The sequence below is a fragment of the Terrapene carolina genome, unplaced genomic scaffold (genome assembly GCF_002925995.2).
Source record: "Terrapene carolina triunguis isolate 2854851 unplaced genomic scaffold, T_m_triunguis-2.0 Scaffold53, whole genome shotgun sequence".
NCBI lineage: Eukaryota > Metazoa > Chordata > Testudines > Emydidae > Terrapene > Terrapene triunguis.
In genome coordinates, this window is record NW_020664404.1 from 19,100,129 (window position 1) to 19,113,160 (window position 13,032).

A 13,032-nucleotide genomic window follows, 5' to 3' on the forward strand; every position below is an offset into this window, starting at 1 on the left:
GTTACTATACTGGTATAGTCAAAGTATTTCAATCTCCTGTTGCATGGACACCTTTATACTAATATAAAAGTGCTTATACCAGCATATCTTATTCCTGTACAGGACAGGGAATAACTATACCAGTACAAGGTACCTTTATCCTGGTATAATTGCATCCCCAGTAGGGGTTGTACTAGTATAACTATCTCAGTAACAGACTCCCACCCCAACTAGTTAGTTAGGCTGTACAACTTTCAGCATAGTCTGTGGTGAACTGTGTATTACATTCCCTACCCTCCCGCTTCAAACTACTAGTGTTACCTATGAAAGGAGGCCAACACTGAACTACTTATCAGTTAGTGAAGGCTCCAATCCTTACCTACTGAAGTCAATGGGAACAGGAGTAGGTCCAAGATGAATGCAGTTATGTTCTATATGATAGTTGGTGAAGTACTTTAGTGGCTCAAAACTGGGTGACTGGGCAACAAAATGGGAGATTAAATTCAATGTTGATAAATGCAGAGTAATGCATGTTGGAAAAAATAATCCCAAATATATATATAAAATGATGGGGTCTAAATTAGCTGTTAACACTCAAGAAAGAGATCTTGGAGTCGTGGATAGTTCTCTGAAACCATCCACTCAATGTGCAGTGGTAGTCAGAAAGGTTAACAATGTTGGGAATCATTAGGAAAAGGATAGATAATAAGACAAAAAATATCCTGTTGCGTCTATATAAATCCATGGTAGGCCAACATCTTGAATATTGTGTGCAGATGTTGTCACCCCATCTCAAAAAAGATATTTGAATTGGAAAAGGAACAGAAAAGAGCAACCAAAATGATTAGGGGGTATGGAACGGCTGCCGTTTGAGGAGAGATTAATAAGACTGGGACTTGTCATCTTGGAAAAGAGATGCCTAAGGGGGGATATGAGAGAAGTCTATAAAATCATGACTGGTGTGGAGAAAAATAAATAAGTGTTATTTACTCCTTCTCATAACACAAGAACTCGGGGTCACCAAATGAAAATAATAGGCAGCAGGTTTAAAACAAACCAAAGGAAGTATTTCTTCACACAACGCACAGTCAACCTGTGGAAATCTTTGCCAGAGGATGTTGTGAAGGCCAAGACTATAACAGGGCTCAAAAAAGAACTAGATAAGTTCATGGAGGATAGGTCCATCAGTGGCTATTAGCTAGGATGGGCAGGGACAGTGTCCCTCTCCTCTGTTTGCCAGAAGCTGGGAATGGGCGACAGGGGATGGATCACTTGATGATTAACTGTTCTGTGCATTCCCTCTGGGGCACCTGGCATTGGCCACCATTGGAAAACAGGCTACTGGGCTAGATGGACCATTGGTCTGATCTAGTATGGCCATTCTTATGTTCTGTATGTGCTGTAACACAGTGTTTCCCCAAAAGTTGCATAATATTTTTAATATGTACTTTTGCAGATATTCAATTGATAGAAGCAGTGATCCTGGGAGGTTCTTTTATGTCGACATTGCAACAGGAGCTCTGATGACTGCAAGACCTCTTGACCGGGAAGACCTTTCTTGGCACAATATCACTGTGCTGGCAGTGGAGCTGAGTAAGTAGATGGAGACTGTAGATAGATTAGAGATACAATAGGTACAGTGATAGATTGTTTTCAATTAAGCGATTCACATTTTTTTTATTAATTGAATGGAAGTCACATTATCTGTCTGAATTGAACTTCTCACATTACAGAGTGAATATTGCATTTTAGTTTTTACACTCTTTTTTGTAGAGGGATGAGATGGGGGGGCTTACAATTAAATGCAGAGTGTTGTTTTCTCAACTCATTAGTATTCAAGTGAATTATTGTAAAGCTCTTCTTGAAATATGATTCAGTGAGAGCCGTCTCCCCAGAACAACTAGTTAACAAAAATAGATGCTGCAGTGCGTATCAGAGTAGAAACCAAAGCACCTAGGGAGGATTGGATGGCTCAGGGAATTGGTAATAGGATGAGAGCCTTTTCACTTCTGGGTCACTGGTTCAAATCCATCCTAGGTCAGTAGAGAGCAAATGTCATTGCCATCTGCTTGCTGTTTACAGCCAAGTCATTCCACAGAAGCTGTGTGAATTGCTTTTAACAACTCCAGAACAGTTGAAATTTGCTAGGATTCCCTGTTTAGTTACATACCAAAAACTCAGCCCAGATTCACCATTGTGAACTTCTAGGTGCAAAGGAGGCACTGATAGTTTTAAAATGAATCTATGAAAAACTGCCATTTTGATAGCGCTTAGCTTGGGGTACAAATGAACATGAAATTCAAAGCAGAGCTTCAGGCATCTGAGCTGAAACCTCTATGCTTCCCAAGATTTTGTTAATGATCTCAGTCCATTTTCTTGTGGACATCACAAAATCTGACATCACTCAGCATTAACTGGTATCTTTGTCAGCAGTCCCTCAGTTGTCCAAGAACTGATAGGACTCATCTAGAAAGATCACATCTAGGGCTACATTAGGTTTGAAACAGACTAGCTGGGCAGTTTGAATGAGTGTGCACTCCTGTTATTTAGGCAGTGCCTGCTTTACAGCTGGAGTACTTCATACTCCAGGGCTCTTTAACCTGGCACCTTTTGCAATCAGTAACTTAAATGTTAAATTTAACATCCCTGTGGTGGGTAAAACTCCACAGTGGCCCAACACTGTAGCATTTAATTTCAGAAAGGGGAACTACACAAAAATGAGGAGGTTAGTTAATCAGAAATTAAAAGGTTCAGCACCAAAAGTAAAATCCCTGCAAACTGTGTGGAAACTTTTTAAAGACGCCATAGTAGAGGCTCAACTTAAATGTATACCCCACTGTAAAAAACATAGTAAGAGAACCAAAAAAGAGCCACCGCGGTTAAATAACGAAGTAAAAGAAGCAGTGAGAGGCAAAAAGGCATCCTTTAAAAAGTGGAAGATAAGTCCTAATGAGGAAAATAGAAAAGAGCATAAACTCTGGCAAATGAAGTGTAAAAATATAATTAGAAAGCTCCAAAAAGAATTTGAAGAACATCTAGCCAAAGACTCCAAAAGTAATAGCAAAAACATTTTTAAATACATCAGAAGCAGAAAGCCTTCTAAACAACCAATGGGGCCACTGGACGATCGAGATGCTAAAGGAGCATTCAAAGACAATAAGGCCATTGCGGAGAAACTAAATGAATTCTTTGCATCGGTCTTCACTGTTAAGGATGTGAGGGAGATTCCCAAACCTGAGCCATTCTTTTTGGGTGACAGATCTGAGGAACTGTCCCAAATTGAGGTGTCAGAGGAGGTTTTGGAACAAATTGATAAACTAAACAGTAATAAGTCTCCAGGGCCTTTTGGTATTTACCCAAAAGTTCTGAAGGAACTCAAATGTGAAATTGCAGGACTACTAACTGTCATCTGTAACCTATCATTTAAATCAGCTTCTGTACCAAATGACTGGAGGATAGCTAATGTGATGCCAATTTTTAAAAAGGGCTCCAGAGGTGACCCTGGCAACTACAGGCCAGTAAGCCTCACTTCAGTACCAGGCAAATTGGTTGAAACTATCATAAAGAACAAAATTGTCAGACACATAGATGAACATAATTTGTTGGGAAATAGTCAACATGGTTTTTGTAAAGGGAAATCATGCCTCACAGATCTACTAGAATTTGTTGAGGGGGTCAACAAGCATGTGGACAATGGAGATCCAGTGGATATAGTGTATTTAGATTTTCAGAAAGTCTTTGACAAGGTCCCTCACCAAAGGCTCTTAAGCAAAATAAGCAGTCATGGGATAAGAGGGAAGGTTCTCTCATGGATTGGTACCTGGTTAAAACATAGGAAACAAAGGGTAGGAATAAATGGTCAGTTTTCAGAATGGAGAGAGGTAAATAGTGGTGTCCCCCAGGGGTCTGTACTAGGCCCAGTTCTATTTAACATATTCATAAACGATCTGGAGAAAGGGGTAAACAGTGAGGTGGCAAAATTTGCAGATGATACAAAACTACTCAAGATAGTTAAGTCCTAGGCAGACTGTGAAGAGCTACAAAAGGATCTCACAAAATTGGGTGACTGGGCAACAAAATGGCAGATGAAATTTAATGTTGATAAATGTAAAGTAATGCATATTGGAAAACATAATCCTAACTATGCATATACAATGATGGGGTCTAAATTAGCTGTTACCTTACAAGAAAGAGATCTTGGAGTCATGTGGACAGTTCTCTGAAATCATCCACTCAATGTGCAGTGGCAGTCAAAAAAGTGAACAGAATGTTGGGAATCATCAAGAAAGGGATAGATAATAGGACAGAAAATAACATATTGCCTCTATATAAATCCATGATACGCCCACACCTTGAATACTGCGTGCAAATGTGGTCGCCCCATCTCAAAAAAGATATATTGGAATTGGAAAAGGTTCAGAAAAGGGCAACAAAAATTATTAGGGATATAGAATGGCTTCTGTATGAGGAGAGATTAATAAAACTGGGACTTTTCAGCTTGGAAAAGAGGCGCTTAAGGGGGGATATGATAGAGGTCTATAAAATCATGACTGGTATAGAGAAAGTAAATAAGGAAGTGTTATTTACTCCTTCTCATAATACAAGAACAAGGGACCACCAAATGAAATTAATAGGTAGCAGGTTTAAAACAAACACAAGAAAGTATTTTTTCCCGCAACGCACTGTCAACCTCTGGAACTCCTTGCCAGAGGCTGTTGTGAAGGCCAATACTATAACAGGGTTCAAAAGGGAGCTAGATAGGTCCATCAATGACTATTAGCCAGGATGGGCAGGAATGGTGTCCCTAGCCTCTGTTTACCAGAAACTGAGATTGGGTGACAGGACATGGATCACTTGATGATAACCTGTCTGTTCATTCACTTTGGGGCACCTGCGATTGGCCACTGTCAGAGGACAGGCTACTGGGCTTGATGGACCTTTGGTCTGACCAAGTATGGCCATTCTTATGTTCATATGTTCTAACCTAGGAACCAATTCTGCCACCCTTCTGTTGAGCAGAACCCCCAGACTGCTAAGTGAATTGGACCACCTGCCCCATAAGGTTCAGTTCACTATGGTGGAGGAATCAGGTCCTTAAAAATTGATAAAAGAATAAGGTTGAGATTTTCAAGATCACCTAAGAGATTTATACACCAAATTCCCATTTATTTTAGGCAGCTTTGAAAATCTCAAACTAACTGTGCTATCAAAAGGCTTCAAAAGTAAATGTTACTTCTGCAGCAGTGAACATATAGGGCTAGATTCACAAAAGGACTTAAGCGCACAAGTGCCAGTTTATGGACCTAAATCCCAGAATCAGGTCCCTCTGGGATTCACAATCTCCAGCTCAGCTGCCCTCAAATCCTGTAGGCACCTAAACTTACTCTGTGCCTAAAATTGTGCAGTAAAAGTTCACTAGGAGCCATATGCGCCGACCCCGGGTGCTCCGGCCCCGGAAAAAAATTGGTGGGTGCTGAGCACCCACCGGCAGCTCCCCGTGGCCGTGGCCCCGGCCTGCCCCCCTGCTCCAACTCACCTCCGCCTCCGCCGCGAGTGCGCCGCCGCGTCCTGCTTCTTCTCCCTCCCAGCCCTTGCGCCGCAACACAGCTGATTCGCAGGGCAGGGAGGGAGAGGGGAGGAGGGGGAACGCCGCGCGCTGGGGGAAGAGGCGGGGCCGGGGCGGGGATTTGGGGAAGGGATCCAATAGGGGCAGGGAGGGGGCGGAGTTAGGGCGGGGACTTTGGGGATGGGGTTGGAATGGGGGCAGGGCAGGGATGGGGTGGAGTCGGGGCGGGGCCAAGGGCGGGGAAAGGGGTGGGGGGCGCAGGCACCCACCGGTGCCAGAGAAAGTTGGCGCCGCTGCTAGGAGCCTACATTTCTGCCGTTGAGCATGTGCCCTGCAGCTCTCACCAGGCATCCAGCTGTCTAAATCCCAGAACGATGCATGATCCAGGAGAAGACAGACTTGCCTACCACATTGGGCTCCAATAGACAAGCTTACAAAAACAGCCAGGGGCGGGCGACAACTCCTAACTTTTAGCTGGTGGGTAGGGTACTTACCTTGGATGTGGGAAAGCCGGTTCAAATCCCCCCCCCCCACACACACACACACACCCCTGAAGAATCTGGACTGAGATCTTCCACCTCTCAGATGCATGCCTTAGCCATGGCGTTATGGGATATTCTGATATGGTCCCTCAGTCACCTGTTCAAACTGTGGATAAATTTAAAAAAATCCATTAGAGCAGGGGTACTGGGTGTCTCACATCCCAGGGGAGTGTTCTGACCACCACGCTACAGCGTAATTCTTATGCTTGCCTCCCTCTCTGCCATGAATTTTGTTAAATTATATACTCACCTTCAGTCTGCAAGTGAATATTTTTTGAACGTTTGTACAAAATACACCCAGCCATCTCTGAGTTAGGTGAAGGGGGGAGGTGGTGGGGGGGGAATATACCATTTCCGCTTTAATAGAAGTGTCAAGGTTTTGCTGTGGTTTTTTTGTTTGTTTGTTTGTTTTTTAATATGCACAGCTCAAAGATATAAGTGTAAAACTTTGCCTTGGCTTAATCCTCGAAGAAGAAGAATTGCTTGTTTTATCTGAAAAAGATTGAGGAACAGATCAAGAGGATCTTGACTTGTCACTGCTTTGCACTGCTGCACCACTAGTCTAATGCAGCCAAAAATCCAATTTCATAAGTCCAGGGAGGCTCATCTAAGTCAAGTGCAAGGGTGACCTACCCCAGTAGTGGAGAGCTAATGTAAGGGCTTTTATAACACACCTCCCCTCCCTATATAGCAGCAGGAAGGGGTCATAACCTGATATGACCTCACACCATCCCAACCTATCCTTACCTGTGTGCTCAGCCTTCTGTGGCCAAAGCAGCCCACCGGCTCAGTTAAAGCCGTGCATTACAGCAGCACTAGGATCAGAGAAAGATAAGGTGAAACTTCTTTGCACAGCACCCACTGACTCATTCTCTGAGTTGGCTGTAGCTATGGAAGTGTCCCATATTGTCTGAAGCAAATAAAATGTCACTTTTCTGTATGTGCAGTACAACATTTCTATTAGGCTTCTAGCTTTCAAATTGCCCGGGTCAGTATGCACTTGTGCATACAATAGATGAATAAGGTGAAATGGGATGACATTTAATAGTGCAAGGTCATGTATTTAGGGACTAACGAGAAGAATTTTTGCTATAAGATGGGGATGTATTAGTTGGAGGTGACAAAGGAGGATGGGTGTATTGGTTGATCACAGGATGACTATGAGCCACCAATGTGATGCAGCCATGAAAAAAGCGAATGCAGTCCTAGGCTGCATCAGGCAAAGTATTTCCAGTAGAGACAGAAGTGTTAGTACAGTTATACAAGCCACTGGCGAGACCTCATCTGGACAACTGTGTACAATTCTGGTCTCCCATGTTTAAGAAAGATGAATTCAAACTGGAACAGGTGCAGAGAAGGGCTACTAGGATGATCAGAAGAATGGAAAACCTATGTTATGAGCGGAGACTCAAACAGTTTGGCTTGTTTAGCCGAAAGAAGGCTGAGGAGATATGATTGATCTCAATAAATACATCAGAGGGATAAATACCAGGGAGAGGAAAGAGTTTGTTAAGTTAAGTGCCAATGTGGACACATGAACAAATCGATATAAATTGACCATCAGCAAGTTTAGACTTGAAATTAGATAACGGTTTCTAGCTATCAGAGGAGTGAAGTTCTGGAACATCCTTCCAAGGGGAGCAGAAACCCTAACTGACTTCAAGACTGAGCCTGAAAAGTTTTTGGAGGGGATGATCTGATGAGACTGCCTACAGTGGCATGTAGCCAATATACGACTGCTAGCAGCAAATGTCTCCAATGGCCAGTGATGGGATACTAGATGGGGAAGGCTCTGAGTTACTACAGAGAATTCTTTCCCAGGTATCTGGCTGGTGGGGCTTTCCCACATGCTCAGGGTCTAACTAATCACCATGTTTGAGGTTGAAAAGGAATTTTCCCCCGGGTCAGATTGACAGAGACCCTGGGGGCTTTTCACCTTCCTTTGCAGCATGGGGAATGGGTCACTGGTGGGGTTAAAGTAGTGTAAATGGTGGATTTTCTGTAACTTGGAGTCTTTAATTCATGATTTGTGGACTTCAGTGACTCAGCCAGAGGTTAGGAGTCTATTACAGGGGTGGGTGGGTGAGGTTCTGTGGCCTGCAATGTCCAGGAGATCAGATTAGATGATTACAGTCAGAAGGGACCATCACAAAGTCTATGAGTCTCTATTTTTAACCTTAGCCTACCTTAATTTTTGGCATTGTCTCAAACTTTCCCAGAAATTTACCTTGTGCTTGTGGCCAGGTTTGAGAAAGCTGTGAACATTTGAGGAGTCAAGGTGGTTAGACTGGAATCTGGAACTCAAGCTTGCCTATAGTATCCGGTATCTTCCCACACCTGTTACAATTAGAATAATTTCCTTCAGTGCAACAAGGCTAAAAAGGAGAGTTCACTTGCCTTTTTGGTAGATCAAGCAGCTACTTTTTCCTGTGATTATAAAGTCCCTGTAATTATTTTGTTCTTTCTTCTTTTAGACAACCCCTCACAGGTTGGCAGTGTATCAGTCACAGTAAAAGTCCTGGATGTGAATGATAATGCTCCTCAGTTTTCCAGGTTCTATGAAGCTTTTGTGTGTGAAAATGCAAAAGCTGGACAGGTGAGAAATCCTATATGTCTGTGTGAGATGAATGTTGTCGCTTACATGCAGATACTGCATTGTATGGGCATAGCCAGCAACTAAGAAAAGGGAGGGGATGGGGCAAAGTAGATTTGCACTACAGGACATCAGATGTTTCATCAGAACTCTGTTCAGCAGTTCTGATGCTCTTGGCCCAATGTGTGTCCTCTGATGACTTCATTGTTTTCCAAAGGAAGTTACAGTTGCCAGTAATATCATCATCCATAGCACCTTTCTCCTCTCCAGTGATCACAAAGTACTTTGCAAACTCTGATTCACTTCACTTCTGACATGAAGCCGTCTTTAGAGAGGCTGGCAGCAGACAACCAGACAGCATGTTGCACAGCAGCAATGACAAGAGGAAATGTGAGACCACTGGGGCAAACTGTGCCTCTAGTGAAGAACACTTGGAGTCGTTAGTGCTCCTACATGACAGGCAGTGAGTTGGGTTGGGTTTTTTGTTTGCTCTTGGTTTTTTTTTTTAAATCCTGGCAGGAAGAACTCCACATGCACAGTAAGTTGCATAGAATTGAACATATCCATCTAGGAAGGACGACTGACTGAGTCAGCTCTCTAGGGGTTTGATCATGTAATTACAGGAAGTCTAGGTATTTCTAACATAGGATCCTAGGTTCTACTCATTGACACCCATGAAAATCAAGAATCACTCCACTGAAGCAAGCAGTGCTGACTTCACAATGGTGTCCTTCTCTGTCTCAAATCACACCTTTCATATATGGACTCTTCATTAGGGTTTCTGTATTCCACAGGCAGATGCACAAACTCGGCATTTAAGGTCTGATCCTACGCTCATTGATGTCAGTGGGAATTTTGTCACTGACCCCAGCGGTTGCTCAACCTGGCCCTTAGGCATCCAGTATCTACATTTGGGCACTCAAATCAGAATTGGATGCCTAAATTTAAAAACTGGAGTGCCCATCTCTTACTAGGGGAGGAAAAAATAGACATTCCATATTTTAGACCTGCCCTTAGCTTTCACTAAATCTACTTCAAGCCTATTTACCCCTATAAAGTAGCCTGGAGTGACTGGGCCAACTTCATGATAGGACTCCCCTGAAGTCAATGGGTTTATACCAGAGATAGCTTTGTAGAACTATGCACACAGAGCCCCCAGAATGAGACAAAGAAGAAAAATCACTGTTTGAGTTTCCTAGGGGACAAACTTTCCAAGTAGTGCATGAGAATTTAGACATGCAGCTACCATTAGGAATAACTGGAGTCATGTGACTAACTTGCTTTGCACCACTTTGAAAAGTTCCTGGAATCAGTTTCAAAGTGCTATTTAAGGCTGCCCAGGCCTATCATTTCTCAGTTAATCACTTAGAAAACAAACTTCAATGCTATGAATTCAAGTAGAAGTTTATTCATTATATTAAAACTAAGCAAAAGGTTTGTCCCTGATTCTATTACATGCTCAGGCTGAGCAGTAGCATACTCTATTACGCCCCGTTGAAATCAACAGACTATTTATGGAGTAAGGGTGGTAGAATCTGGCTCTGAATCAGGTTCTATTTTCTTTCCAAACAGCCTATTATATTCATTGCTTAAGGCAATGCTTGTTTGTTTTCCTATTGTTGACTCCATAGGAAAAACCTAATTAATTAAAAAAAATTAAGGGAGCTTAGGTTTCACCATTTAAAGTCAATGGCAAAACTCCCACTGACTTAAGTGGAGTTAGAATTTTGCCCAAGGTATTTGAACTATGGGTCAACTACACTATCACCAGCACTAGTTCTTCTGAAATCCAAATGCTTTTTCTAGTGCACATTCCTTGGTGACAGAATATATAGAATAGGGAGGGAAGTTTATATTCTGTAACTTACAGCAGGTTTAGCTTATTGTGTGAAAGTCAGTAGAAACCAATGAATGGAGCAGGGGCAGGAATTTAAATTTGACCATTTTTGGAGGGGCATGTTCTGTGCCCCTGACAATTACTGGGGGGAGGGTATGCCCCTGCTTGCCATCCCCCTCGTGCACACCTCTGAAAGGGAGCATTCATCACATGGAAATCAGGCATGGAAAATTTACATATAGAATTCTACAGAACTGCCTTTTTTCCCCCTTCTTTTAAACAAAGTGACATGTTTCCCTGTGAAACATACCTTACTATTTAAAATTATGTTCAAAATACTCATCTAGGGTTCAGTGTGGATAAGTGGCTGAAAGTTATCTACTTGGTAGTAGAAAATGAGGTTGGAAATCTATTGACAATGGACTTTCTTGTGACATCTGATGCATGTGCTTCTGAGAGGATGGCTTGTCTGTTATTTTAACCGAACCAATTGGCCCATCCCTAGTTTTACTGTGATTTGTATGATTGCAGTGAAATAAAATGAAGTTTAGAAGGCTTTCAATGTCTCAAGTCATGACTTGAGCCTCACAAGATGGTCTTGTTCAAACACTGCATTTGCTTTCACTTTTAGAGTGTAATTCTTTAAGCGCTGTCTCCCTAGCAGGGCTGCTACCACTCTGTTTTGTTCTTGCATCCCACAGCTGATTCAGACAGTGAGTGCAGTAGACCAGGATGACCCACAAGAGGGTCAGCACTTCTACTACAGCTTGGCTCCTGAGGCAGCTAACAACCCCAACTTCACTCTAAGGGACAATCAAGGTAATCAGAGTGGACACAGTCAGTTAGTTACACTTATTTCTATAGCCTGAGTTGGACATGAGAGGCTTTGACTCACAGTGCGCTATGAGACTGCCATTTCCAATAATGCCAAGTGACACCTGCTCCTTAAAGGCAGCGATAAAATGACATATTATTTTATACACTTGAAGGTTATACAACATTTGCTTCTATATAAATATTTCCCAGTGATAGGCTCTTTTCTTCGAGGAAAAGTGTCAGCATTGTGCAAATTCAGATCTTGTGGTCATGCTGTAGGCATCTAAGATTTCAAGAGTGGGACTTGGTTCAAAAGGCAAGGCTTAAAGGTAGGATTAGAACTGGAACTAGGAGAAATCGAGAGCAAAATAATTTCCCTCTTTTGCACCCTACATGTTTTCTTCCAGGCACAGAAAGTGAATGCTCTTATTATTCCAGTGTCTCCTCTCTTTTTCTCAAAGCTCTTTATACTTGTTCACTTACTGCTCGTAAAAAAGCTGTCGGAGTTACAGGGGAGATGCATAGCACAGAGGTAAGAAGCCATCTAGAATGCCCGGAGCAGAAAGGGAGAAGCCAGAGTAGAACACTCCAAAATGGAAACAGGGAGTAACAAGGGACGACAGTGAAAAACCATTGTCCAAGAACAAGAAAATAATCAAGCACGTTAGCTGGATGGTTCAAGTGGGATCAATCAAAGTGAAAAACATTTGGAACTGAACCTGATCTTGCAATCCTTGCACACAGGATCAGCCCCAAAGTGTCCTTTATTCTAGTTTTAAGAAGTGACCACAACTATATAAAGGTTCTCAGTGAAATATTTAGTGCAGAAGCAGCTCACTGCATCTTGACTAGTGGCACAGAGCTACTTCTCTGCACTGCCATATAGGAGACCTAGCATTGATTATGGAGCTGATACAGGGTTGGAAAATAATGCTTTCAGCCTGTGGTAGGAAGAAGTCTCTCCTGTACAGCAGCAGTGATCCTTCAAGCCAACTGATGGGTGGCAAAAGGATTATTTCAGGTGCCTCAAGTGAGGTTACACTGGGGGCAAATGTAGAAGACTCTCAAAGTGAAGATCTTCCTCCCTCATGGAGTGGGAAAAGTCTGCTGCTAGCTACAATATACAGCAATAAACTCCAATATTTAAAATCAGCTTCATGCTTCACCTCTGCAAATAAATGGGGGTGCAGTGTTGTGGATGCAATTAATGGCAAGCACAACCTGTGTACACTGGGTGTCCAATTCCCTTTGCTGACCATACCTGCGCCATGCACATATACCATCCTTTTACTCATCCAGACTGATACATTTCTGAAAGGATGATTCAGCACTAACCAACACCTGGAATATTATTTCTGAAACTGGTGAACAACAAGGAGAGAAACCCCTTTGGGTAGTGGAGAAACAGCAAAATGCCTGTAAAAATGGGGAACAGATGGGCATCCTGTGTTCAGGTTATCAATTTATGTAAATCAGTCAAACTCCATTAAAGTCAGTGGGATATAAACAAGTTTACACCAGTTGAGGATCCAACCCCAGTTGTCTATTCTCTGTCCAAGTTACAGGGCCGGCTCTAACTTTTTTGCCGCCCCAAGCAAGAAAAAAAAAAAAAAAAGAGCGCCGCCCGCCGTAACAACGCCCCCCCCCAAGCGCCACCCCGCCGAAACAACCCCCCCTGAGCGCCGCCCCGCCGAAACAA

At 42.8% G+C, this 13,032-nt stretch overlaps 1 protein-coding gene across 2 annotated transcripts in view; it reads left to right on the forward strand.

Moving 5' to 3' along the window:
* Window positions 1–13,032, forward strand: part of CDH20 (cadherin 20) — a 53,335-nt gene that overhangs the window by 26,365 nt on the left and 13,938 nt on the right. For both annotated transcript variants that reach the window (XM_024203501.2, XM_026657331.1), the window contains 3 exons: window positions 1,436–1,572; window positions 8,562–8,683; window positions 11,219–11,336. In XM_024203501.2, coding sequence (XP_024059269.2) covers window positions 1,436–1,572; window positions 8,562–8,683; window positions 11,219–11,336 — 377 coding nt within the window. The remainder of the gene's footprint in view (window positions 1–1,435; window positions 1,573–8,561; window positions 8,684–11,218; window positions 11,337–13,032) is intronic.